General features: G+C 36.1%; 1 protein-coding gene across 2 annotated transcripts in view; it reads right to left on the reverse strand.

Moving 5' to 3' along the window:
* Window positions 1–27,842, reverse strand: part of SEC22A (SEC22 homolog A, vesicle trafficking protein) — a 73,424-nt gene that overhangs the window by 36,864 nt on the left and 8,718 nt on the right. For both annotated transcript variants that reach the window (XM_007449694.1, XM_007449693.1), the window contains exons 3-4: window positions 15,180–15,343; window positions 13,825–14,019 (exon numbers count right to left, since the gene is read on the reverse strand). In XM_007449694.1, coding sequence (XP_007449756.1) covers window positions 13,825–14,019; window positions 15,180–15,343 — 359 coding nt within the window. The remainder of the gene's footprint in view (window positions 1–13,824; window positions 14,020–15,179; window positions 15,344–27,842) is intronic.

Consider the following 27,842-nt stretch of genomic DNA (forward strand, 5'->3'; position numbering starts at 1 on the left):
AAAAAAATTTATGCCTCGCTGTGGAGAGAAAGGTCACAAGGTTAGGAAGAGAAAAAAAAAAAAAAAAAAAGAAATACAAGAAGAAAGAAATCAAAAGTAAGATACTGTAACAGAGAAAAAGGTCTGCAAAATAAGGTTTATCAAATACCTATTAACCAGATTCCAAAATAAAGTAAATTTATTTAGGAAAGAAAATTGTAAAACAGGAAAGTATATTTAAACTGGAAGAGTATTATGCAGGCCTGGTCTGAATTAAAAACAAATTTAAAGTTAATATTAAAATAATTTATAATTGTGAATTACTTTAAAAACTTCTCTTTCTTTAGACTTTTCTCTCTTTCTCTTTCTTAAAACCATAACAAATCCCAGATTCTCCCCATTTTTCAAGTATCTCCTATTTGGTTATCCAAGATACCTCTGTGGTCTACAGGTCAGAGTGGAGACTTACGGATGTCAAGTAATACAAGGAGTTTCTAGTAGAGTCTGCCTCCTAGTAGGTCAAGTTGGACCCCTACCCCAAATTAAGGTAATTCTCCTGGATCCTGAGTGTGTATGTTAATGGACATATATTCTTAGCAACTGCCAAGCCTATGGAATTAAAAATATTTGAGAAAGAAAGGCCAATGGAAGTCTTGGAGCTCCCCCAACCCAAATATCCTAAAAACATTAATCCCTAGGGTAACTGCAGAGATCAGGGCCACCATCCAAGGCTTGTTTAAAAAGACGCATGTATGGTGATTCCTATTATACTCCTTTTTAACTCTCTAGTTTGTCTCCAAAATGGGTGCATCTCAGAGGATGACAACAGATTACTGTAGGTTCCAATTGCACATGCTTTTCCAGATGTGGTCTCCATGTGGAACAAATCAATTAATTCCCTGGCACATAGGTACTAATTTTTGAACACTTTTTTTTTCTCTATCCTAATAAACAGAGAAAATCAGAAGCATTTTGCTTTTACTTAGTAGAGATATCAGTATATTTATGATATTGCCACCAGGTTATATCAGCTATGTGCCACTGATTAGTTGATAACAGGGGTTGCCAGACACGACCCATAGGCCAAATCCAGCCTAGCACAAATTTTTGTAAATAAAAGTTTTACTGCAACACAGCTCCACCTATTCTTTTCCATACTGTATATGGTTGTTTTCATACTACACCAGCAGAGTTGAGTAGTTGCAAGACAGACCATATGGCCTGTAAAACCTTTACTACCTGGCTAACTCTTGGCTTACAAAGGACCTAACATCTTAACACCTCACAGGACATTATATTAATCTACTTTACTGATGACCTCATGCTGATAGTACCTGAAGAACAGAGAGTATATGCCTTAGATTAGATACCTTGGGATGACATGTATATGCCAGAGGGTAAAAAATAATCACAGGGCTTCCCTGGCGGCGCAGTGGTTGAGAGTCCGCCTGCCGATGCAGGGGACACGGGTTCGTGCCCTGGTCCAGGAAGATCCCACATGCCGCGGAGCGGCTGGGCCCGTGAGCCATGGCCGCTGAGCCTCCACGTCCGGAGCCTGTGCTCCGCAATGGGAGAGGCCACAACAGTGAGAGGCCCGCATACCGCAAAAAATAAATAAATAAATAAATCACAAAATTAGAAAAGTCGACAACCTCAGTCAAGTTTCAGGTAGTTAAAGGTCTAGAGTACACTGAAAGTAAAGATCAAGTTGCACCTTTCAACCCATACCACTAAGAAAACATATACTTCTAGAAACATATGCCTGTCTAGATTTCAGTACGACACTCCAACTTGTTTACTAAATGACAATGGTTGAGGAGGGCCCAGAGCAACAGAAGGATCCAGACTTCAATACAGGACATTCTGCCACTCAGCGCTTATGACCCATGGATCCAATGGTGCTCAAAATATGTGTGGAAAACAGGGATGATGTTTTGAGCCTGTTGCGAACCTGGAAAGAAGAATCATAAAAGAGGCTCCAGGTATTCTGAAGCAATGACACACCCTTGGGCAAAACCTGTTTTCATTTTGAGAACTAATTCTTGGCTTGCTTGTTAGCCATGGCAGAACCTAGTGGCCCTACCACAAAATATTAGATACATACTATAAAACCCAAAGCAACCACAAAAACAAACAAATGAAATAAGGAGGTAAAGTAAGCCAACAAAGAACAGAAAACAGATCAAAAGTAACCAGTACAAAAAGAGGCAGGAAGGGGCTTCCCTGGTGGCGCAGTGGTTGAGAGTCCGCCTGCCGATACAGGGGACACGGCTTCATGCCCCGGTCCCGGAAGATCCCACATGCCGCAGAGCGGCTGGGCCCAATAACAATAGAATACACATTCTTTTCAAATGAACACAGAACAATGACTAAGATAGACTATACTCTGAGGGAATAAAACAAGTCTCAATAAATGTAAAAGGATTAAAATCATACAAAATTTGGTATCTGGCCACAATGAAACTAAATCTGAAATCAGCTAACAGAAAGACACCTGGAAAATCTCTAAATATTTAAAGTTGTGCAACACATTCCTAACAAATCCATGGATAGCAAAAGAAATCAAAAGGGAAATTAAAAAGCATTCTGAAAGTGAAAATACAATGCATTTAGATGTATGAAATCTAGCTAAAACAATATTTAGAAGGAAATACATACTACTAAATGCCTGTACTAGAAAAGAAAGTTCTGAAATAAATGACCTCAACTTCTACCTTCATAACCTAGAAAAAGAAAAGCAAACTAAACCCTAAGGAAGCAAAACACAGGAAGTAATAAACATCAGAACATAAATCATGAAACAGAAGACAAAAACAATAAAATGTCAAAGAGAGCAAAAGCTGGTTCTTTAAGAAAATTAATAAAAATTATAAACTCTAGTAAGACTGATGCCAAACTTTGTGCCAAAAAATTCAATAACTTAGGTGAAACAGACAGAATCCTTAAAAGAAACAAACTATTAAAACTCAATCAAGAAGAAACAGATAACTTGAATAACCCTACATTCACCAAAGAAACTGATTTGTGGTTAAAAACCTTATCACAAAGAAAACCAGAAGCTCGAGAGGCTTCACTTACTAAACACCTAAAGAAGAAATAAAAATTCTACAGAAACGTTTCTCAAATTTTGAAGTAGAGGGAATACCTCCCAATTTATTCTATGAGTCCAGTTTTTTGCTGATAGCAAAACCAAACAAAAAACATCACAAAAGAGGAAAACTACAAACCAATTCCCTCATGAATACAGATACAATATCTTAAGAAAATTTCAGCAAACTGGATCTGACGATATATAAACAGGATAATACACCATGACCCAGTGGGGTTTATCACAGAACTGCAAGGTTTATTTAACATTTGAAAAGCTAACAATGTAATTTACCACATAAAGACTTTAAAAAGAAAAATCATACAATCATCTCAATAAATGCAGACAAAAAACATGCTGACAAAGCATTTGACAGAATTCAACTTCGGTTCCTGATAAAAACCAAATTCATCAAACTGGGAATATAAAGGAATTTTCTCAACCAGGTAAAAAGGCATCAATATAAACCCTAAGTTAACATCATATTATATTTAACTCTTTAAGACTGAGCTTTCCCTGGTAACATCAAAATCAGGAACAATGCAAGAATATCCATTCTTGCTACTTCATTCTTTCAGGATATTTTTGTTAGGCACAGAATTCTACATTTGCAGTTATTTTCTTTTATCCTTTAGAAGATATCATTGTCTTCTGGCTTCCATGGTTCCTGAGACCATGTGTGTGTGCACGCACATGCATATGTGTTCCTCATAGTTTGCATTCACAGTCTAGTCTTCAGGAGCCTAGTTATTTATGATTGTTTGCCATTCTATTTTCCAAATCTTGTTGTAGACATAATTTGAAGCTTGTGAGACTATTTCTTCCAGGAAATTTATTTGTTTGCTTCTGCCAGGATCTCTGGTACAAAGCACTGTGTAATCAGCTCAATCCAATTTTAGAGACCAATATGATTCAAAACTAAGTTGCAGTCCTGATAAAAGCCTGTCTACTTTGTACTCCTGTCTACCCATACTCCTAGAGTGCAAACATGCAAAACTGTAACCCAAAGCGGAAGGGTTGCTCATGAGGTTCACCACTTTGGTGGGCTCTGCTCTAATCCCTGTCTCCCAAATCTTGAGAGGCTGTCAGCAGTTCCCTTCAGAACTGGTAAAAGCCCCAAAAGGAAAAGTAGCTCCAAACATTGGGCTCATCTCCCTGAGCCTCCATTCTCCCCTGTATCCTAGTAATTCTTAGTAATGTTGTTGGATCTCCAAAGACTTCAGGAAGATTATATTTTAGATTAATTCTATATTATCTTAGACCTATATATTCTATATAATATATACATTCCATTTAGCTTTTCTACATGTATTTAGCGGGACTGTTGGTCTGAATTACCTATTCCATCATTCCTGGAAGTCTTCAAAGTAATAACCCCTTCATTTATTACTGATTTTAAAAACTGAAATATAATCCAAATAAAATTCACCGTTTTAAAGTGTACAATTCAGAAGTTTTTAGTATATTCACAGACTTGTACAATCATCATCTAATTCCATAACATTTTTATCACCTTAAAAAGAAACCTCATAACCATTAATAGTTATCACTGCCTATTTCCCTCCAGCTCCCATCAACTGCTAATATACTTTCTGTCTCTATGGATTTGCCTATTCTGGACATTTTGTATAAATGAATTATAAATATGTGACCTTTTGTATCTGGCTTCTTTCACTTCTTTCATGTTTTTAATTTCACCCATGTTGTACCATGTATCAATACTTCATTCCTGTTTTATTGCTTAGTAATATTCCATTGCTTGAATATGTCATATTTTGTTTATCCATTCATCAGTTGATGTACATTTGGGTTATTTCTACTTTTAGCTGCTATGAATATTCGTGTACCCATTTTTGTTTAGACATACATTTTCAATTTCTGGGGTATGTACCCAGAAGTAGAACTGCTGGGTCATATGGTAACACTATGTTTACCCTTTTGAGAACTTCCAAACTGTTTTCCAAAGCAGCTGCACCACTTTACAACCCCATCAACAACGTAAGAAGGTTCCAATTTCTCCACATCCTTGCCAACACTTGTTATCGTCTGTCTTTTTTTATTATAGTCATCCCAGCGGGTGTGAAGTGGTATCTCCTTATCACTTTGCTTTGCATTTTACTAATGACCAATAATGTTCAGCATCTTTTCATGTGCTAGTCGCATATTTTCTTTGTAGAAATGTGTAATCAAATTCTTTTCTCATTTTAATATTGAATTGTTGTTACTTGAGTTATGTTACTTGTATATTCTGGACACAAGTGCCTTAGAAGATATATGATTTGCAAATATTTTCTCCATGTCTGTGAATTCTCTTTTCAAATTCTTGAGTGTCTTTTGAATAACAGAATTTCTAATTTTGATGAGGTCTACCTTGTCTATTTTTTCTTTTTTTCATTGTGTTTTTGGTATCAAATCTAAAAAAAAAAATTGCTTAATACAAAATCACAAAGATTTACACCTAAGTTTTCTCCTAAGAATCTTATAGTTTTAGCTGTTAAATTTAGATCTTCGATTCATTCTGAGTTAGTTTTAACACATTTTGTAAGGTAGGGTCCTAACTTCATTCTTTTGCATGTAGATATCCACTTGTCCCAGCATCATTTGTTGAAAAGACTATTCTTTCACCATTGTCTTGGCATTCTTCTTAAAAATGAATTGACCATAATGTAAGGCTTTCTTTCTGTATTCTCAGCTCTATTCTGTTGATCTATATGTCTACCCTTACACCAGAACTACATAGTCTTGATTACCTAGCCTGGTAGCAAGTTTGGAAGTGTGAGTCCTCCAACTTTGTTCTTTTTCAAGATTATTTTGACTATTCTTGGTTCCTTGCATTTCCATATGAATTTTAGGATCAGCTTGTCAATTTCTGCACAAAAAAAATAGCGCTGGACTTTTCACAGAGTTTCATTGTATCTGTGTATCAATTTAGGAGTATAGCTATCATAACAATACTGTCTTCTAATCCATGAACACTGGACTACTTTACTTTTCATTAATTTAGGTCTTCTTTAATTTGTTCCTATGTTTTGTAGTTTTCAGCGTATGAGATTTTCTTTCTTTCTTTTTAGTTGCAAACAACAGAAAGCATAATCTGTCTTGTTTTGGCCAGTAGTTGCTAGGATTTTCTTAATTTCATTTTCAGATTGTCCATTGATAGTAGTTAGAATACGATTGATTTTTATATTTTGATCTTGTATCCTACAACCTTACTGGATGCATTAGTTTAATAGTTTTTTAGTTGACTCTTTAGGATTTTTTATATACAAGACCATATCATATGTGAACACAGCTGTTTTCTTTCTCCCTTTGCAATCCAGATGACTTTTCTTTTCCTTGCTTGACTGCACTGTCTAGAACCTCCAGTACAGTGCTGAATAGAAGTAGTGAAAGCAGACATCCTTGTCTTGTTCCTGATCTTACAGGAGAACATCTGGTCTTTCGTCATTAAGTATGAGGTTAGCTGTGGGTTTTCGTGGATACTTTTCATCAGGATGAGAAAGCTCCTTTCTATTCCTAGTTTGTTGAGTGTTTTTATCGTTAAAGGCTGCTGAATTTGCCAAATGCTTTTTCTTCATCTACTGAAATGATCATGTGGTTTTTAGTTTTTACTTTATTGATATCATGTATTAAAATAATTGGTTTTCAGAAGTTAAACCAATCTTGCAGCACTGGAATAAATCCCACTTGGTCGTGGTGTATAATGGTTTTTAAATGCTGCTGTATTTGGTTTGCTAGTACTATACTGAGGATTTTGGTATCTGTGTTTATAAAAGATATTGGTCTGTAGTTTTCTTGTCTTGTGATGTGTTAATCTGGTTTTGGTATTAGAATAATACTGGCCTCATAAAATGAGGTGAAGAGTATTCCCTCTCTTCTATTTTTCAGAACATTTTGTAAAGAATTGGTTAACTCTTTAACTGATAAAATTCACCAGTAGTACCACCTGGGTTTGGAATTTGTGAATAGTTTATTACTAATTTAATCTCTATTCTTATTATAGGTCTATTAAGATTATCTATTTCTTCTTGAGTCAGTTTCTGTAGTTTGCATATTTCTAAGAATTTGTCCATTTCGTCAAAGTTGCCTAACTCATTTGCATACAGTTTTTCATAGTTTTCCTTTAAAATCCTTTATTCTATAAGGTCAGTAGAAATGGCCCCTCTTTCATGTCTGTATCTAGTAAATTTCTCTTTTTCTTGGTCAGTCTAACTAAAGGTTTGTCAATTTTGTTAATCTTTTCAAAGAACCAGCTTTTGATTTCATTGATTTTTCTCTATTGGTTTTGTTTGCTATTTCATTTTCGTTTATTTCTGCTTCAACTTTTACTATTCCCTTCTTTTTGATTGCTTTAGGTTTAATTTGCTTTTCTTTTTCCAGTGTCTTTAGGTGGAAGGTTAAGTTATTCGAGATCTTTCTTCTTTTTTAATATTGATATTTATAGCTAAAAATTTTCTTCTAAGTGCAGCTTGAGCTGCATCTCATAAGTTTTGGTATGATGTGTCTTCATCTTCACTCATCTTAAAGTCTAGATTCCCCTTCTGATTTCTTTTCTTTTTAAAATGTGATGAATATTTTATTTCAATTTTTAAATTATTTATTTATTTTTGACTGTGTTGGGTCTTTGTTGCCGTGCACGTGCTTTCTCTAATTTCAGCAAGCGGGGGCTACTCTTCATGGGAGTGTGCAGGCTTCTCATGCAGTGGCTTCTCTTGTTGCGGAGCATGGGCTCTAGGCATGTGGGCTTCAGTAGTTGTGGCACACGGGCTCAGCCATTGTGGCTCGTGGGCTCTAGAGCGCAGGCTCAGTAGTTACGGCACACAGGCTTAGCTGCTCCACGGCATGTGGGATCTTCCCAGACCAGGGATTGAACCCATGTCCCCTGCATTGGCAGGTGGATTCTTAACCACTGCGCCACCAGGGAAGTCCCCTGATTTCTTCTTTGAAGAAAAAGAAGTGTATTATTATTATTATAGGAGTGTATATTTATTTAGGAGTGTATTGTTTAATTTCCACATATTTGTGAGGCTTCCCAATTTTTTTCCCTGTTAATTTCTAATTTCTTTTCATTGTGGATAAAGAACTTTGTGTTATTTCTATCCTGTTAAATTTACGAAGTGTTTTGTTTTAATGGCTTAGCATAAGGAGAATGCTCCGTGTGTACTTGAGAAAAATGTATTTTCTAATAATGAATGGAGTGTTCTATTGATGTTTGTTAAATTTAGCTGGTTTATGGTGTTAAGTCTTCTATTTCCTTGTTTATCTTCTACCCATTTATACCCATTACTGAAAGTTAGGTATTTAAGTCTTCAACTATTACTGCTTAATTGCCTATTGTGCTCTTACTTCTGACAGGTCTTACTTCCTGTATTTTGGGGCTCTTGTTGATAAATGCATATATATTTATAATTGTTATACCTTAATATATTGATTCTTTTATCATTATAAAATGTCCATTGTCTCTAGTAGGAATTTTTGTCTTAAAGTCCACTTTGTCTGATATCAAAATAGCCACTCAGGCTCTCTTTTGGTTGCTGTTTGCATTATACAACTTTTTTCTTCCTTTTACTTTCAATCTATCTGTATCTTTGTTTTTTCTTAATCCACTTTTAAAATCTCTAACTTTTGACTAGAATGTTTCATCCATTCACATTTTTAAAATCCATTCACATATGATGTGATTTTTGAGACAGTAGATTTATATCTGCCATTCTTACTTATTTTGATATCTCTCATGCCTTTTTGCTCTATTCCTCCTTTACTGCTATAATTGCAATAAGTGAATATTTCATACTGAAGTATTTTTCTTTAATGATTTTTCACTATTTTTGAGTTATTTGCTTAGTGGCTGCTCTAGGATTTACCATCTATCTTAATTTATCAGAAACAGATTCAGATTTATACTAACTTAATTCAAGTGAGCTATAGATACATTACTCTTATATAGCTCTATTTCCTTTCTCCCATTTTTGTGGCATTGCTGAATATATATGTGTGATATATATATATATTACATTTATAAATATTATAAACCCTAAAATACATTGTTATAATTATTACTTTACATAATTTTATGTCTTTTAAAGAAACTAAGAGAAAAAAGGACAATTATATTTTTGTAGGTTTTGTTAATATGAATTCTTATCATTTCTGGCTTTCTTCATTTGTTCCTGTGGAATCAAATTACTGTATGGAGTCATTTCTTTACCCCAATGCAGCTTTGCTACCATCCACCTCCCTTGTACTGTTGTTAGAAAATGTATTACATTTCTATATGTCACAGGCACCAAAATACACTATATACATTGTTTTTAATTAATTTTCATTGCAATATAGTTGCTTTACAATGTTGTGTTAGTTTCTTGCTGTAGAGAAAAGTGAATCAGTCATACGCACACATATATCCACTCTTTTTTAAGACTTCCTTCCCATTTAGGTCACCACAGAGCATTCAGTAGAGTTCCCTGTGCTAAACAGTAGGTTCTCATTATTTATCTATTTTATACATAGTAGTGTATATATGTCAGTCCCAATCTCCCAATTCATCCCACCCCCCTTCCCCCCTTGGTAACCGTAAATTTGTTCTCTACATCTGTGACTCTATTTCTGTTTTGCAAGTAAGTTCGCTGCTACCATTTTTCTACATTCCACACATAAGCAATATTATACGATATTTGTTTTTCTCTTTCTGACTTACTTCACTCTGTATGACAATCTCTAGGTCCATCCATGTCTCTGCAAATGGCACTGTTTTGTTCCTTTTTATGGCTGAATAATATTCCACTGTATGTATGTACCACATCTTCTTTATCCATTCATCTGTCGATGGACATTTAGGTTGCTTCCATGTCCTGGCTACTGTAAACAGTGCTGCAATGAACATCGGGGTGCATGTGTCCTTTCAAATTATGGTTTTCTCTGGATATATGCCCAGGAGTGGGATTGCTGGGTCATATGATAGCCCTATTTTTAGTTTTTTAAGGAACCTCCATACTGTTCTCCATAGTGGCTGTACCAATTTACAGTCCCACCAACAGTGCAAGAGGGTTCCCTTTTCTCCACACCCTTTCCAGCATTTATTGTTCATAGAAGTTTTGATGATGGCCATTCTGACTGGTGTGAGACGATACCTCACTGTAGTTTTGATTTGCATTTCTCTAATAATTAGTGATGTTGAGCATCTTTTCATTTGTTTGTTGACCATCTGTATGTCTTCTTTGGAGAAATGTCTCTTTAGATATTCTGCCCATTTTTTGATTGGTTGGGTGGGTTTTTTTTATACTGAGGTGCATGAGCTCTCTGTATATTTTGGAGATTAATCCCTTGTCGCTTGCTTTGTTTGAAAATATTTTCTCCCATTCTCAGGGCTTTCTTTTCGCCTTGTTTATGGTTTCCTTTGCTGTGAAAAAGCTTTAATTAGGTCTCATTTGTTTATTTTTGATTTTCATTACTCTAGGTGCTAGATCGAAAAAGATCTTGCTGTGACTTATGTCAGAGAGTGTTCTGCCTATATTTTCCTCTAAGAGTTTTTTATAGTATCCGGCCTTACATTTAGGTCTTTAATCCCTTTTGGGTTTATTTTTGTATATGGTGTTAGGGAGTGTTCTAATTTCATTCTTTTACATGTAGTTTTCCAGTTTTCCCAGCACCACTTACTGAAGAGGCTGTCTTTTCTCCATTGTATATTCTTACCTCCTATGTCATAGATTTGGTGGCCATAGATGCATAGGCTTATCTCTGGACTTCCTCTCCTGTTCCACTGAGCTCTATTTCTGTTTTTGTGCCAGTACCATATTGTTTTGATTACTGTAGCTTTGTAGTATAGTCTGAAGTCAGGGAGCCTGATTCCTCCAGCTCTGTTCTACTTTCTCAAAATTGCTTTAGCTATTCTGGGTCTTTTGTGCTTCCATACAAATTGTAAAATTTTTTGTTCTAATTCTGTGAAAAATGCAATTGGTAATTTGATAGAAATTGCATTGAATCTGTAGATTGCTTTGGGTAGTATAGTCATGTTCACAATATCGATTCTTCCAATCCAAGAACACCGTATATCTCTCCATCTGTTTGTGTTATCTTTGATTTCTTTCATCAGTATCTTATAGCTTTCTGAGTACAAGTCTTTTGCCTCCTTAGGTAGGTTTATTCCTAGGTATTTTATTCTTTTCGATGTGATGGTAAATGGGATTGTTTCCTTAATCTCTTTTGATCTTCCATTGTTAGTGTATAGGAATGCAAGAGATTTCTGTTTATTAATTTTGTATCCTGCAACTTTACCAAATTTATTGATGAGCTCTAGCAGTTTTCTATTAGCATTTTTAGGATTTTCTATGTATAGTATCATGACATCTGCAAACAGTGACAGTTTTACTTGTTTTCCGATTTTGATTCCTTTTATCTTCTTCTTCTCTGATAGCCATGGCCAGGACTTCCAAAACTACGTTGAATAAAAGTGGTGAGTGGATATCCTTGTCTTGTTCCTGATCTTAGAGGAAATACTTTCAGCTTTTCACCATTGAGTATGATGTTAGCTATAGGTCTGTTGAATGTGGCCTTTATTATGTTGAGGTAGGTTCCCTCTAAGCCCACTTTCTGGAGAGTTTTTATCATAAGTGAGTGTTGAACTTTGTCCAAAGCTTTTTCTGCATCTATTGAGATGATACATATACACTGTTTTATAAAATTGCTTTTTAAATCACTTAGCAGAAGGAAGAAAATGCATTCTTCCTGTCTTTTATAATTACCTTTACCATTGCTCTTTGATTTTTCTTTTTTTTGGGGGGGGGTATGGATTCAAATTATTGTCTAGGTCTGGCTTTCAAATATGAAGAACTACTGTCAGTATTGTTTTAAGGTGAGTCTGCCAGCAACAAATTCTCTCATCTTCTGCTTATCTGCAAATATCTTTATTTTACCTTCGTTTTTCAAAGATAGCTTTGCTGAATACAAGATTCTTGGTTGAGGTTTTTTTTCTTCCTTTGAGTATTTTGAACATGTTATCCCACCGCCTTCTTGTCTCCATTGTTTCTGTTGAGAAGCCACTTGTTAATTTTGTTGTGGTAAACCTTGTAAATGACAAGCTATTTTTCTCTTGCTGCTTTAAAGATTTTCTCCTTGTCTTTGTCTTTCAGGATTTTTAGTATGATTCATCTATTTGTGGATCTCTTGCATGTATCCTATGTGGAATTCTTTGAGCTTCCTGGAATAGATTAACATTTTTTGAGTAAGTGGAAACTTTTCAGCCATTATTTCTTCAAATACTTTTTCTGCTCCCTTCTCTTCTTCTTTCCTTCTGGTTCTCCCATCATGCATATGTTAGTGTGTTTAATAGTGCCCCATATTTTTCTGAAGTTCTGTTCATTTTTCTTCATCTTTCTCTCTGCTCTTTGACTTGCATAATCTCTCTCAATCTAGAATTCAAGTTTACTAACTCTTTCTTCTGCCAGTTCAAATCTACTGTTGAGTCCAACTAGTGAATTTTTTATTTCAGTTGTATTTTTCAATTCCAGAATTTCAATTTCAATTCCAGAATTTGGTTCTTCTTCTTTATAATTTCTGTCTTTTATTAATACTGCCTATTTAATGTGACATCACCATCATACCTTCCTTACTTCTTTAATCATGGTTTTCTTTAGTTCTATAATGACTACTTTGAACTCTTTGTCTGTTAGATCTGACATCAGATCACTCTCTCAGGCAGTTTCTATTGCCTGCCTTCCCCACCATACCCCGTCCCCTGTGTATGAGTTATACTTTCCTTTTCTTCTGCGTGTCTTGTAATTTTTTTTAATTGGAAACTGGACATTTTAGATAACATATTTTAACAACTCTAAGTACTGATCCACCTCCTCTCCCCCAGGGTTTGTTGCTTGTTTACTTGTTTCCTGACTAGCTGGATCATTTTAGTGAAATCTGCTCCCCCTTTTCTCCCATAATTTGTATTAATCAAACCAAATATGAAGTGTTCTGTTCAGCCTTAAATGCCACTTTTAAAGAATACCAACAAACAAAAGCATATAAAGAGGAAGCTTCCAGGATGAGGAGGATTTCAAATTACCAAAGGCTTAGGAAACTGGGGATATTTTATATGAAGTCAATCAGACTAATAGGATAGAAATGACACAGAGTTGCTGACATCAAAGTTCTGGTACAGCTGAAGTCAGGGAGGGAGAGGTCACAGAACTTAGACAAGTGTAGGCAATATAGGGAACAGATTTTAGCTCAAAATACAAGAAAGAATTTTTAAAATAAGCAACTCAACAACAGCATATGCTACCTTATAAAATAACAAGGGTTCCACTTTTAAGCAGAAATTTTCAACATGTCCCAACTGTTGAGAACTGTATTCCTTGTTTGGGAGGGGATGTCTGAGTAGATGATCACATGTGCTGTGACAGTCAAGAACCCTAACCTTGAATGTAGTCATTTTTACATAATGCAAAGCACTTTACATGCCTATAGGTATATATTACAAACAAATTATTATTATTTTCTAGAAGAATGTGTACCAAGAAATCTTCTTGAATGTTTCCCTAGCAAAGAGTTCCTTTGAGATTGCTGTTTAAAAGCAATTGAGATTGCTGATTAGTCACATATCTGAGAGATGACTATATAAAACACTGGGAGAAATGATTACTTTGAACTTCTACATTCTCTCAAGTACTTACTTTAAAGTTTTAGAATAAATTAATTCATTTTTAAGAGTTCCTCGGTTCTTAGAAAATATTTTTTTAATGAAGTAATTGAGATCCAGAACTCACCAGAAGAAATCTTACCAGCACCTTTATAGTCAACAGAAAATGCAGATGTGACTCCATTGGCTGACCCCAGTTCACCCATGGAAATTTGATAAGGGGGCCTCAGCTTGATTTCCATCTGCATGTCAGACAGATTTATCTTTGTTGAAAGAGACCTGGGATTATTATATCGCTGCTTGGTCCTCTGAATGAAGTTATCTATGTAAAATAAAAAATAAATTTCCTTGCAGTCATTTGTTAATTAAATCATTTGAAGGTGTGATGTTTATGGACAGTAAATTTTGCAATAAACTGTTTAATTTGCCATCCCAAACTGTTCAATCTGTCATGGAATGTCCTAATATTATTTGTGTTTATGGTTAATATATTATGGCATCATCAGTTTTTCTCACTAGAAATTATACTCTAGAAATTAATAATTATAAGTATACTAAGGATTTAATATTACATGACTGTGAGAATATTTCTACTATTATATCCACTTCAAGGAATTACTTTGAGCTTCTACAAAAAAACCAAAAACAGCTCCCTTTAAATTTAAACCAAAGTCTTCATTTTTATAGGGATTCAGATCTCATAAAATATTAAGTCTGTCAGTATTTACCAGTTGTAATTACATTAAAACATACACTGTAAATTGCATGTTCATATAAATCTGTTTTCTTATTTACTGCTTACACCATTAGAACAGATGTTTTAAAGAATAAATTTAATGAAAACAATAAAAGACATTTCCTAAATTTCTTTCAATTTGATTTTCACTATTTACACCTTGAATTTACTTTTTTCCCTCTTCTACATCAGGAGTCAAGCGAACTAATGTCCATAGGCCAAATCTAGCCTGCTGATTTTTTTGTGTGTGAATAAAATGTTATTAGAATATAACTATACTCATTCGTTTATGTATTGCCTATGGCTGTTTTCAAGCTATAATAGCAAGGGCTGAGTAGCTGTGACAGTGACTTAATGACCCTTAAAGCCTAAAATTGTACTATCTGGTGCTTTACAACAAATGTTTGCCAACCTCTGTTCTACATTAAGCAGCCTAAAAATACTATCACATAAACACGAAACTTTGAAACTCTAGCTTATAAATTTCTCACTGAAAAATTATCCTCTGGAATTAATTCTTTGAACCAATAATCAGGATCCTCTACAGCTCAAACAGAATTTTTTTAAGAGGCACCTAAATGAAGAAGTTGCCATAATTTATAGACCATTTGTCAAATTATTCTGTCAAAAGCAAGCTAGCAGAATTTTCTGAGTTTTCCCTCTGCCCCTCAGTATCAGATGAAAAATCATTTACGACTGAATGGAGACAGGATAATGAAAAAGGAAAAAAAAAATCAGGCCCTTACCAAATTCAATGAAACAGTATGGTCTGACAGCAGTATTTGTCTTCATCATGTTATAAGTAGTAATGAACTCCTTCTGAAGCTCATCCAGGAAAGAGAAGGCCAGAACATTTGGGTAATTTTCAGTGCACAACATCATGTAGCTCACGCCCATAGAGCTAATAAAACTACAGTGTAAAAAACATTGGATTTAAAATTTCAAATTAAATCAAGGTAATTCGTTACTTCAGAAGACTGGCTCTATACACCACAAACTGCTGCTACAGAGGCAATGACGATATTAACATTTATTACATATTTCAGCAAAAAAAAATTAAAGGAACCAAAATATGATACTAGTTTCAGTTGTAATTTAAAAACAGGAGACAACAAAGTGGAATGTATTCACTTTGCCGTATAGCAGAAACTAACACAACATTGTAAATCAACTATATTCCAATAAAACTTAATTTAAAAAAAAGTGAAATGTATCTAGAGAGGGACACATATTATGATTCTAACACTTCAGTTACTTATCACTTGGGGTAGAAATCAGGAAAGACTATTCAAACAGATAAGGGTAACAGCTTAACATTTCAACCCTTCAACCTAGTGGAACTTAACACTGTTTGAATCAAGAACTTTTTAGAGGTTCTAATGAAAGTTATGGACACTCTCCCCAGACACAACCCAGAACTTGGCACACAATTTCAAGGTCAGGTGATTACTGACCTCCTAAAGTCATCCACTGACTTTAAATCCAGCATCAAATCCTCTACTCACATAATAATGAATTATGAATCATTAGGGGGAAAGAAGAGAATTTATGAATTCATAACAACAAACAAAAGGGAAGAAAGGAAGACTCTTGTTCACAGCAGAATGCTGAGTGACACCTGGTAAATGTGGAGATAGTGTTAGAATTGGAAAATCAGCATTTTGCAACCCACAGAGCAAAAATTGGATCAAGCAAGTATAATCAATGGATGCTAAATCTAGGTGGATATTTTGGTGAGGAACAGGAAATTTTGCATGGCTTTAAAATGTCTTCCCATGGATTGTTTATTGGCTGCAAGGGAATTCTACTGTATTTATTATACAGTAGAAACTAGACAATACCTTGACCAAGTACTCTAAAATCACTAATGAGGGGAAGATGGGCTTCCTGTGCCTCAGTAAGACATGTCAGCTATGTAGTATTCTGGCTAAGAATGCATAACCTGAATCTAATCATGAAGGAACATCAGAATAATCAACATTCTATTTTCTTTAAAGAGGGATGGGGGTGCTGTATTCTTTAAAAACCTCAATGTTGTAAACAAAGAAATAAAGGCTTTGGAAATGTTTCTGATCACAGGAGGCTAAAGAGACACAACTAACTGTAATACCTAACCCTAGTCTGGATCCTGTGCCAGAGAGGGGGAAAAATGCTATAAAGGATATTCCTGGGTCAACTGACAAAAACGGAAAACAGGCAGTACAGTAGTTTAGGTGAAAGTATGGTATCAATATTAAATTTAATAGACCTGATAACTGTACTATAGTTAAGTAAGAGAATATCCCTAATCTTAGAAAATACACTTTGAAGTAGTTAGGAATAAAGAGGCACGGTATTTGTACGTTTCTCTCAAATGGTTCAGACAAAAATAAATCAGACAGATAGATAGGTGGACAGATAAAACAATAAAGCAAATGCGGTAAAATGTTAACAAAAGGTGAGTCTGGGAACAAGTATTATTTGTAATTTTCTTATTTGTACAACTTTTCTGAAAGTTTGAAAGTATTTCTAAATAACAAGTTAAAAATCAAAAACAAAAATGTTTAAATTAACCATCTTCTATTGAAAATAAACTTTCTAAAATAAAGTATACACTCCCCTGTAACAAGCAGAGTATGGGACAAAAATTAACCCTTTTTAATGAGTCACTTAAACATTCATTAATGGTACTGTCAACATAGCTCTGGTCTAGATCAAGGGGAGCAAACAGAGCATACAGGCTGTAACTCCCACTCCCATGCCAGATACTGCTAATCTATCAAAGCAATTTTTACTGCCAAACCCTGATCCATGTTGGAGTCCCCCTCTCCCCTCTTTTCTCTAATACTATAGTAGCAGAATTTATTATTTTTAACTTAATTTTTAAAATAAATATATTCACATGACTCAAATTTTAAAAGAATGAAAAATGAAAGGAAATACTATACTTGAAGTCTTATTCCCACCTCTGCTCAGATAGCCAGTTCTCTGTCCCTCTAGCAACTCATGTTATTAATTTCATATGTATCCTTCCAGTGAGAGTTTATGCATATGCAAGCAAATGTACATATATCTTTCTTTCTTAAAAGACCATCCAAGGCACCCAAATGATGTGGAGTTCGCACCTATTAATCGTCTATTATTAACGGTGTGGGATACACTACTAGTGAAATTGTGCTGATCTTATGCTTCTGGAATAACTTGGAATTCCTTTCTGAAGTTCCACTTAACACAGAGTCATTTCATGCAATGTTTTTCAAACTGCACGTTGTGACCCACTAGCAGATCATAAAATTAGTTCAGTGAATTACACACAGCATTTTCTTAAAAATGGAAATAGAATATAACAGAAAATACCAGAATGTTTATTGCTTCATAAAACTTTTGTTTATCCTATTTGTATGTTAAGTAATGGTCACAAAGTAAAATGCATCTCTTCTTATGGGTCACAGTCAAAAAAGTTTAGCCATAACATACTGTATTTTCCTACAAAATTGACAACTAAATCAAAAATCAAAGTATGATTTTCCCAAGTACTTTTCCCTTTCCAAAATAATCTTCCCTGCCGTTATCAAAATTCTTTGACATGTCATTAGCATTCAAATATATCTTACAATAACTAGAATTGGGAAAAAACACAATTGGTGAGTGGCTTCTACACACTTGGAACCTCCAAGTGGCTAGCTAGGAGTTATTTCACTATCCTTCAGTAAGATGACTGAAGCTTTTAGACTCTAGTTCTTGGGCTATAACAGGGTTTTACTGTACTTCCATATTAATAAGTGAACCACAGACACTTACGTGAGTTTATCCCAAATGGTTTTTCTGGCTTGAGCTCAATCTAACTGGAGAATTTTTTGTGAAATAAAAAAAAAAAAAATCCTATGTTTTTAAGATTGTATGTTAATGTTTTCAGAGAGTCTTTATTCCCAAGTCTTTATTTTTCTATAAATGCATGGTATTCTCTGAAAACACTATATTCTATAATATTATGACTTTTCATAGTGAATTTACCTTTACAATGCTGTCTTTACTTGAAATGCAAAGCCAGTTTTCCAAAACTACATACAGCTCTGTCAATTTACCTTTGTTATCGAAAGTTCTGCTTTTTCATATCACTGGTACTAACTGAAAGACTCCTACCATCGCACTGAGGACTACTCACATGAAATAGTCTAACGTCACTAGAGGCATGCCAGTTTGTGCAGCCTTTAGCCTGTCCATCAGGTTCATTTAGCTCACTTGTTATAGACATTCTGGCTGTTATCCTTCTGCCTTGATGAGGAGGAAGAAAAGTAGTAGTAATAATAGTAGCAGTAGCAGGTACGGTTTACTGACCACTTAGTATGAACTAGGCCCTTTGCTAAATATATTACATATTTTATCTAATTTCATTCTTACTTTATTGTAAACAAAGCACCTGTTATTTCTCTTCATGTAACTAACCCAGCTTGTACTTATATATTTGTATGTTTGTTGCAATGTCTCTCACTAATATCTATGCTCCATGAGAGCAGGGATGATTTCTTTATGGTTCACCACTGTATTCTTAGCATCTAGAATATTATGTCTAGTACACAATAAGGGCTCCATAAATTAGTAAATAAATGAGTGCATAGATGGCATCATTCATTTACTCATTTATACCTAATTTGTTTAGTATATTGTGCACAGATAATTGCACAGCTCAGGGGTATCTACACAAAGAAGAAGGTCAATAAATACTTGACAAATGACAGAAGGGAGCAGAACTTCACCTGCTCTTCCAGGTCAGTGTTACCAGAAGGCTTCAGTTCAGATCACTGAGTCTTCAACATTCCCCTACTTAAAACACAGGGCTGTTCTCAGGGACCATGTAGAATCACTCACCTCTGCAGTGAGTACCTCCAGATGGCTATAAAGGTCTAACAAGTATGTCTGCTTTCCTTTTATCACTGTCATTACTAATCTCACAACAACACAAAGTCTTCTTTTCTCCACCTTGAGCACAATTCTTAAATTGCCATTGTTTTCTTCCTACTTTTCTCTAATTTCCTTTTTCTTTTTTATTTCCTTCCATTCTGTGCTTTGGGACCAATGGGATTTGATCTCTATAGCTACTGCCTTTCTTCTGGCCAAGGAATTTATCCAACCTCATTACATCTTTGGTTCCTCTCTACAGCACACATACTAGAAACTTCTTTGGGGCCTTCCAAGATCAAGTGTGTCTTGAACAGGTAAGGCTGGTGGAAGTTCAAACTCCAGGTAGAAGGATTTACCTCTTTCAATCACGTTGTTTAAAAGCTAATTTTATCATGTATCCAAGCAGGCCATACCTCAAGCAATTCCTAAAGTCCAACAAAATGAATAAGTGGTTTTAGACATTAAACTTTTCCTGGTATCTAATTTTATTTATGAAATGTCAAAAAAATTTTAGACATCACCAATTAAACACCGACATTATTAGGACTTGCTAGCCTGCTGTACCAAACTAAATAATAAATGAAAACGATGATCTTCCCCACAGCAAATAATAGAGCACCTAGCATATGTCCAGCATTCTACTCTATAGGCTTTGATGTCAAAGACCAAGTCCCTGCCCGCCAGGAGCCTGCAATTAGGTACTGGGAATACACTTAAAACAATATACAAAACAAGATTAAAGAAACAAAACTTAATTTTTTAGCATGCCAAATGACAAAGTATATAGCAAACTATTGAAAAATTGAAACAGCAATAATATTTGTATTACATATAGTTTTCATTCTGCTATTGTATCATCGCACACAGGAAATCTGCTTATCCTTTGTAGTCATATCTACCCAGTAAATAGCTTCCCTGGGTGAAGAAAAGTTCTCCAGTAGGACATGAAATCTCTAATCTACTCTTAAAATTGCTAAGCATAAGAAAAATTTTATTTTCGAAAGAGAACCTTCCATACTGAACTCCATTCCCTAAAATAAAGCGTTTATTATCACCAAATACATCTGATGAGAAACAAGGTGAAAACAAGACTTCGCCATCAGTAGGACAGTAAGGTGATAAGAACAAGAAAGAGAACTCAGTAACACTGTCTGCCATGAGCAGCATTCTACCAGGAACTTCGTATTTTCTCACTTATTCCTCTCTTAGGTAGCCAACCTTCAATTACCCTCCAATGGTGAAGAGCTAAATACATTATCCCATAAATAAAAGACCCATTTTAGTCACTAATTTAAACCTCATTAAATAAGAAAATATGTATTAATATGTAGTATGCCAGGTGATAGCAACTTATAACAGTAAGCTAAAGGAGAATCAGATGATTTTAAGCAGCCAAAGGTGATTACACCATCAAAACCTTGGATACAAAATTTGCCTTTGACATCCTTTTCTTTTTCTGCAGAGTTAATCTCCTGATTCACCCTTTCCCACTAACCCTAATGCCTTCACACCTTCACACACCAGAGAATAAAGATCCTGACTTTTTTCAGATAACCGTAGATAGTAGATAATCGTAGATAGTCCCTCATTTGCCTGTTAGTTGTATTCCAGAAGTTTACTGCTAGGTACAGAAACTGTACTGTAAGAGTAATCAGATTCCTAGACCAGTTCATAAGAGCCTATTTAACATATGTGGTGCTGAAAAGTTGTGGATTTTACCATAATAAATGGCAGAAAAGTGATATGATGCTAATAATGAGACAAAACACAGGTTACATTCTCCCCCCAAGTGGTCTGGTCCCTACTGGTGGGTTGCATTCCCCTGTCACACCCCCTCCTCACCAAACACCTTGTCTTCAATGAGACAATGCTATGTCATCAATTTTACACTTCACATATACTCTGTTCCTCATCATTACTCAACCAAAAAGTGGGGGGGGGGGGAGTTTCACTTAATTCTCTTCCCTGGTTAATTTCGCTGTCCATAAAATGAAAAGGATTAGGAGAATTAGGGATGCACCCTGTCAAGAAAGAGGTTAAGGGTAAAAGGAGGTAACTCCATCTTTTACCAGAGAATAATGTGATTGCTGAAGCAAAAAGACTGTACGGGGCTTCCCTGCTGGCGCGGTGGTTAAGAATCCGCCTGCCAATACAGGGGACGTGGGTTGGAGCCCTGGTCTGGGAAGATCCCACATGCTGCAGAGCAACTAAGCCCATGAGCCACACTACTGAGCCTGCGCTCTAGAGCCCATCAGCCACAACTACTGAAGCCCACATGCCTAGAGCCCGTGCTCTGCAACAAGAAAAGCCACCGCAATGAGAAGTCCACGCGTCGCAACCGAGAGCAGCCCCCGCTCAGCGCAACTAGAGAAAGCCTGCACACAGCAACGAAGACCCAACGCACCCATAAATAAATAAATAAATAAATTTATTTTTAAAAAAAGGACTATATGTCAGATAAACCATTTATTAGCTTTGTGACTTTGAACAAGTTTCTTTACATCCCTAAGTCTCAGTTCCCTCATCTGAAAATAGGGTTGGTAGTACTATAATGGCTATCTGCCCAGCGTCCCTTCTCCCCTTCCCTTTGGAGAACTATTTCCAGCCCCCCCCCCACCTATTCTATACGGCTTTGATAAAGCTGCCCATCAAACAGGTGGGCATGAAATCCAGGCCAGGCCAACTAAGAGTACCTTAGCCCTCCAACCACAATGTTAGTACAGAAATGGGCCATGACACAGCAAAGCCAATTGAAGTCCTTTTCTTGAAACATGGAGTCAGTGGGGTTGCCAGCTGGAATGAAGTAAGCCTGGAGCTACCTGTGCAGTGTTTTCCAATATGTGCAGAATATCTATCTGCAAAAGGAAAGACTGAAGAAATCAAACAAAGACTCCTGATAACATCTGATTCCCTGGCTCCAGCCAACTAGGTAACTGGCTTATCCTTCACAATACCCTTTTTTTGCTTAAGCTAGTGTGAGTTGTGTTTTTGCCCTTGGCAATGGGGAAAAGTTCTATTTAAAAGCCATTCACAGAGCTGTTGCAAAATTTAATGAAAAGTAACTAAATTGCCTGGCAATTGCGGGCCAAAAGGCAGATAAGTCTAAAACAGCATTCCTGCCTGCAGGTAGCAGTCTGGGGACAAATACGAAGAAAGCAACTCCTCAGGTAAGGAGAGAACCTATGAAGCTCACAGCCATTATCAGACTTCAAATGAATTTACTGTGAAAGAACTAAGAAATTTCACTTCTTGCACTAAAACTCACAACAGAGTATTACTGACCTCCCAAAGTGTTTGTCTTTTCATAAGATCAGTGTCTCAACGTTTATCAAAACGTACAACTATGATTTTTAAGCACCTAAAACCAATCTCAAAGTTTTAAGGTCTCATAAGACACAACTTAATTTTCATATGGTTCAAAATTATTGCTTCAGTCACTGTTGTTTCCTAAGTAGTAACATAAGTTTATCTATTAAACATTTATTACAATTTAAGTATCCTTCAACTAATAAAACAGATGAATTCCTTAAAATTTTATACAGAGAATTATAATATCACTATGTAATGTGAAAAGAAATCACAAACCTGGATTACCCACCCACCCCCACCCCCACCCCCAATCAGTGAGTCAAGTTGAAGAATATTGGAGGAAATGAAGACTTAACTTTAACTCTATTGCACTCAGAATCTTGCCATACCCCACAAACAACCATCCCTCATGTAACAGCTACTATGATATATGCAAGGCATTGTGCCAGCACAAGCCAGGCTCCACAGAATGTGCTCCATTAGCTGAATTGAATTATTCAGCTACCACAATCTGATGAAATTCATCTTTTTCCCAATACATAGGGGTAGAAAATTAAAGGAAATTTCACAATTTTAAATGTTACCTATTTCTTTTCCTTAAAGCTTTGGACTTCCTTTACCTATTCAACTAGAATCTAATGTGAGGTACCATCTGATTTAGCACATAATTAGACACTTAGCTTTGCTTCTCAGAGGTATTCTGCAAAGAGCACTTCAATTTCTGTACAAATTTGAAAACCACAATGCTAAGAGATGAGAAATCAAAAATAATATAAGCCAGGGCACATCAACTATCTCAATGAGTTACAACCTAGTTGTAGAGAGTGGATATAGAAATTTAAAAAAATATTATTAAGAAAAAAATGATGAAAAGGTCAGTCAACAAGTTCTACAGGCAATCTGTGAAGGGAGTAAGATCACTAAAGAAATTATTCGGCTGGCCAAAAGGTCCATTCGGTTTTTTCCATAAGATGGCTCTAGTAGCACTTAGTTGTCTTTAACTTCATTTGAAACAATTTTGTTAGGTTGTATGTGACAGCTGTCATATCAGCGTACATTTAAAAAAAGACTTATCAAAGTTGGTGATTTTTTTTTTTTTTTTTGCGATACGCGGGCCTCTCACCGTTGTGGCCTCTCCCACTGCAGAGCACAGGCTCCGATGTGCAGGCTCAGGGGCCATGGCTCACGGGCCCAGCCGCTCCGCGGCATGTGGGATCTTCCCGGACCGGGGCACGAACCCGTGTCCCCTGCATCGGCAGGCAGACTCTCAACCACTGCACCAAACAGGGAAGCCCAAAGTTGGTGAATTTTTGTGCAGCCATTTTAATATTGAAGATGGAAGAAAAAAAAGCAACATTTTCAGCATATTTTGCTTTATTATTTCAAGAAGGGTAATAACGCAACCGAAATGCAAAAAAAGATTTGTGCAATGTATGGAAAAGGTGCTGTGACCGATCAAACACATCAAAAGTAGTTTGCGAAGTTTTGTGCTGGAGATTTCTCACTGGACAATGCTCCACGGTCAGGTAGACCAGTTGAAGTTGATAGCAAGCAAACTGACACATTAATTGAGAACAATCAACGTTATACCATGCAGGAGGTAGCCGACAGACTCAAAATATCCAAATCAAGCGCTGAAAAGCATTTACACCAGCTTGGTTATGTTCATCACTTTGATGTTTGGGTTCCAGAAAAGTTAAGTGTAAAAAACTTTCTTGACTGTATTTCTGCATACAATTCTCTACTTAAACATAATGAAAACATTCTGTTTTGAAAACAAATTGTGACGGGTGATGAAAAGTGGATACTGTACAATAATGTGGAATGGAACAGATCGTAGGGCAAGCGAAATGAACTGCCACCAACCACACCAAAGGCCAGTCTTCATCCAAAGAAGGTGATATTGTATATATATGGTGGGATTGGAAGGGATCCTCTATCACGAGCTCTTTCTGGAAAACCAAACTATTAATTCCAACAAGTACTGCTCCCAGTTAGACCAACGGTAAGCAGCACTCCACAAAAAGCATCCAGAACTAGTCAACAGAAAACGCATAACCTTCCATCAGGATAATGCAAGACCGCACGTTTCTTTGATGACCAGGCAAAAACTGTTATGGCTTGGCTGGGAAGTTCTGATTCATCCGCCGTAGTCACCAGACGTTGCATCTTCGGATTTCCATTTATTTAGGTCTTTACAAAATTCCCTTAATGGAAAAAATTTCAATTCCCTGGAAGGCTGTAAAAGGCACCTGAAACAGTTCTTTGCTCAAAAAGATAAAAAGTTTTGTGAAGATGGAATTATGAAGTTGCCTGAAAAATGGCAGAAGGTAGTGGAACAAAAGGGTGAATACGTTATTCAGTAAAGTTCTTGGTGAAAATGAGTCTTTTAGTTTTACTTAAAAAACTGAAGGCACTTTTTGGCCAACCCATTAAATAGTAGTAATGAGGCAGAAGGTGATTCAAAAGGCACAAGCTATAAGCTGGGCTTTGAAAGAAAGAGAAGCATTTAAAAACAGGGCTGAGAAAGCAGACTGGTGCCAGCTTCATGCTGTGCTACAACTACTACTGCAGATCTGTGAGTTTTATCTGGCAAACTCATGGTGGTTAAAAAAAGAGGTGTCCTATGAGAATTTTAAATAAGTCAGGTAACACATAAATTCCCAATTTTATATATTTCAGACTAAATTTATTATCATATAGCATAAAAACCTCAATAAACTAGAAACCAACTAACAAGCCTTCCAATCAATAATAGAAAATATATGAAATCCAGGTTCTTGTCAGGAACTAGAACTGAAAATTCTGTTATTCAATCCTTTTTTAAAACTTGTCTACAGGGCTCCCCTGGTGGCACAGTGGTTGAGAGTCCACCTGCCGATGCAGGGGATGCGGGTTCGTGCCCTGGTCCGGGAGGATCCCACGTGCCGTGGAGCGGCTGGGCCTGTGAGCCATGACCGCTGGGCCTGTGCGTCCGGAGCCTGTGCTCCGCGGCGGGAGACGCCACAGCAGTGAGAGGCCCGCGTAACCCCAAAAAAAAAAAAAAAAAAAAAAAAAACCTTGTCTACAAAAATACACAAAAAGGCTTTTCTATGTGTGGTTCTGGGGGCCATGTAATCTATTTAATCCTTTAGACATTTCTAAATTGTATTCTTAAATCAGGCTGATTAGACCTCTGCTGATTCACCCCACTCCTAAACTCACTAATAAATTGCTTTTTGCATCGTGCTATTTGTTTACACTAAGGAATATTATAAGAAAAATCATAAAAAGCTCATTGTTATGGTTCCTGGAAGAATGCTATCCGAATTCTGTCTCTCTTTATGTATATCAGGTTTCAGTAACATGAAAAGCAACATTTTTATCCAATGGATACTGTGAATCCTATAAATGATCCATTATCCCCCTTTGTTTTGGCCCCAAGGAAGTTCAGAACAATGTTTGTAGCCCTTTTCTAAAAAATGAACAAACTACATAGTTTGCATCTCCAGAAAAAAATGTTACTTCAGTTTATTATTCTATGTTTATTTTTTCGCTCATATGATTCTCTTACCTGTACTCTTGAATTTTTTTTTTAATTGCCTCACATCCTTTGTGGAATAACATGGTGTGCAAATAAATAATACAAAATCTAGAATTCACAACAGTTAAACAGCATTGGGCACTGGAGGGGTGTTAACATTTTACTACATTCTACTCTACTTTTAAGACAATAGGTAGAGGAACAAAAAACATTTGCAAAGAAGTTTTAAGTCCAGGATATCTGCCGGAATTAATACACATTCAAGCCAATCTTCTGTAATGCTGGTATCTGTCTACAACACTATACAATAACTGAAACTCAGAACACTACACCCAGAGCACTAAAAGAGCCTATTAAATATTAGAATGCTTCAGGCTTTTTCTTCAAAAAATAGAAGTACACTAAGACATCGTTTTAGACATATTTTAACTACCATGACCACCACCACATTTTCTAGTTAAAACTCTCAGAAAACCCAATTAAAGATAATACCTCATTATCCCAGGTAATCCAAGTAAATATGGACCTTCTCTAAGGTTCTATTCTGGGCCTCTCTGAAACTCAGTGGGCATTTCTACCCTCACAGTTTTAATTTCTATGTGAATGATTCCAAAATCTCTATCCCACCTCAACTGGACACCTTGTCATAACCTCAATTAAAATGCTCAAAATGGAGCTTCACTGTCTTCCTCTTCTCCCTCACCCCATAAGCAACCTTTTCCGAAGATCTCATTCTGTCCAATTCCAATTCCAAGTCATCTTTGTCCCTTCCTTCTCTTCATCTCTGGTATTCTATCTTATCAGGCTCAACCGTTCCTTCTTCTGAAGTGTCTTTCTGGTTGGCATTTTCTTTATCATTTGCACTTGTATGTTACTAGTTCAGGCCCTAATTATAAGTTGACGCCTCTCCTCTCCTCAGACTTTCCATTTCACCCTCTATTTCACTGTCTCAGCATTGTTTTTTATCAAGTCATTCCCCTCAATCCTGCGGTAGGAGTTTCCTATAACCTATTACATCATCAAAGTGACATCCCTGAACCTGAACTTGCAGGGAAATCCAGGATCTGGCCCCACGCTAGGTATCTCACATTTCCCATAACTATCCCTAAATCACCATTCACTACACCAGGCCAAGCAGGTTAATGCACCTACCATGCTAAGTCACAGTCTTTACTTTTTCTGCCTCCTCTCTACACCTGGAATTGTCCTCCTCTCTGCCTTAGCCAAATCTTACTAATTCTCCAGGACATGGCTCATGTCTCATCTCAGTAATGAAGCCCTCTCCTTATTGTATCACATATGGACTTCGTTCTTAACTGATTTCCCACTGTATACACAATCAGTATTAAATTGCTCGAGTTAATTGTTCTCTAATTGTTTCATGTGTATACTCTCCCACTTGGTCTCATCTATTCCCATGGTTTTAATTATAAACTGTAAGCTGACTTCCAAATCTAAATCTCTACACTTGTCCTTCTCTTCACTAAACTTAAGACTTATACATCCAACTGCCTACCTGAAGTCCTGTTTGGATGTTTAAAGGACATCTCAGACTTAACAGTCCAAACAGAACTCTTTATTTTTACCACTGAAACACATATCCTCCAGTCTTGCTCATTTCAGTCCCATTATCCAAGTAATTAAGAACATTGTTTAGGCCAAAAATCTAGAGGTAACTCTGATTATTCTCTTTCCC

Source organism: Lipotes vexillifer, unplaced genomic scaffold, assembly GCF_000442215.2.
Source record: "Lipotes vexillifer unplaced genomic scaffold, Lipotes_vexillifer_v1.1 scaffold1378, whole genome shotgun sequence".
Taxonomy (NCBI): domain Eukaryota; kingdom Metazoa; phylum Chordata; class Mammalia; order Artiodactyla; family Lipotidae; genus Lipotes; species Lipotes vexillifer.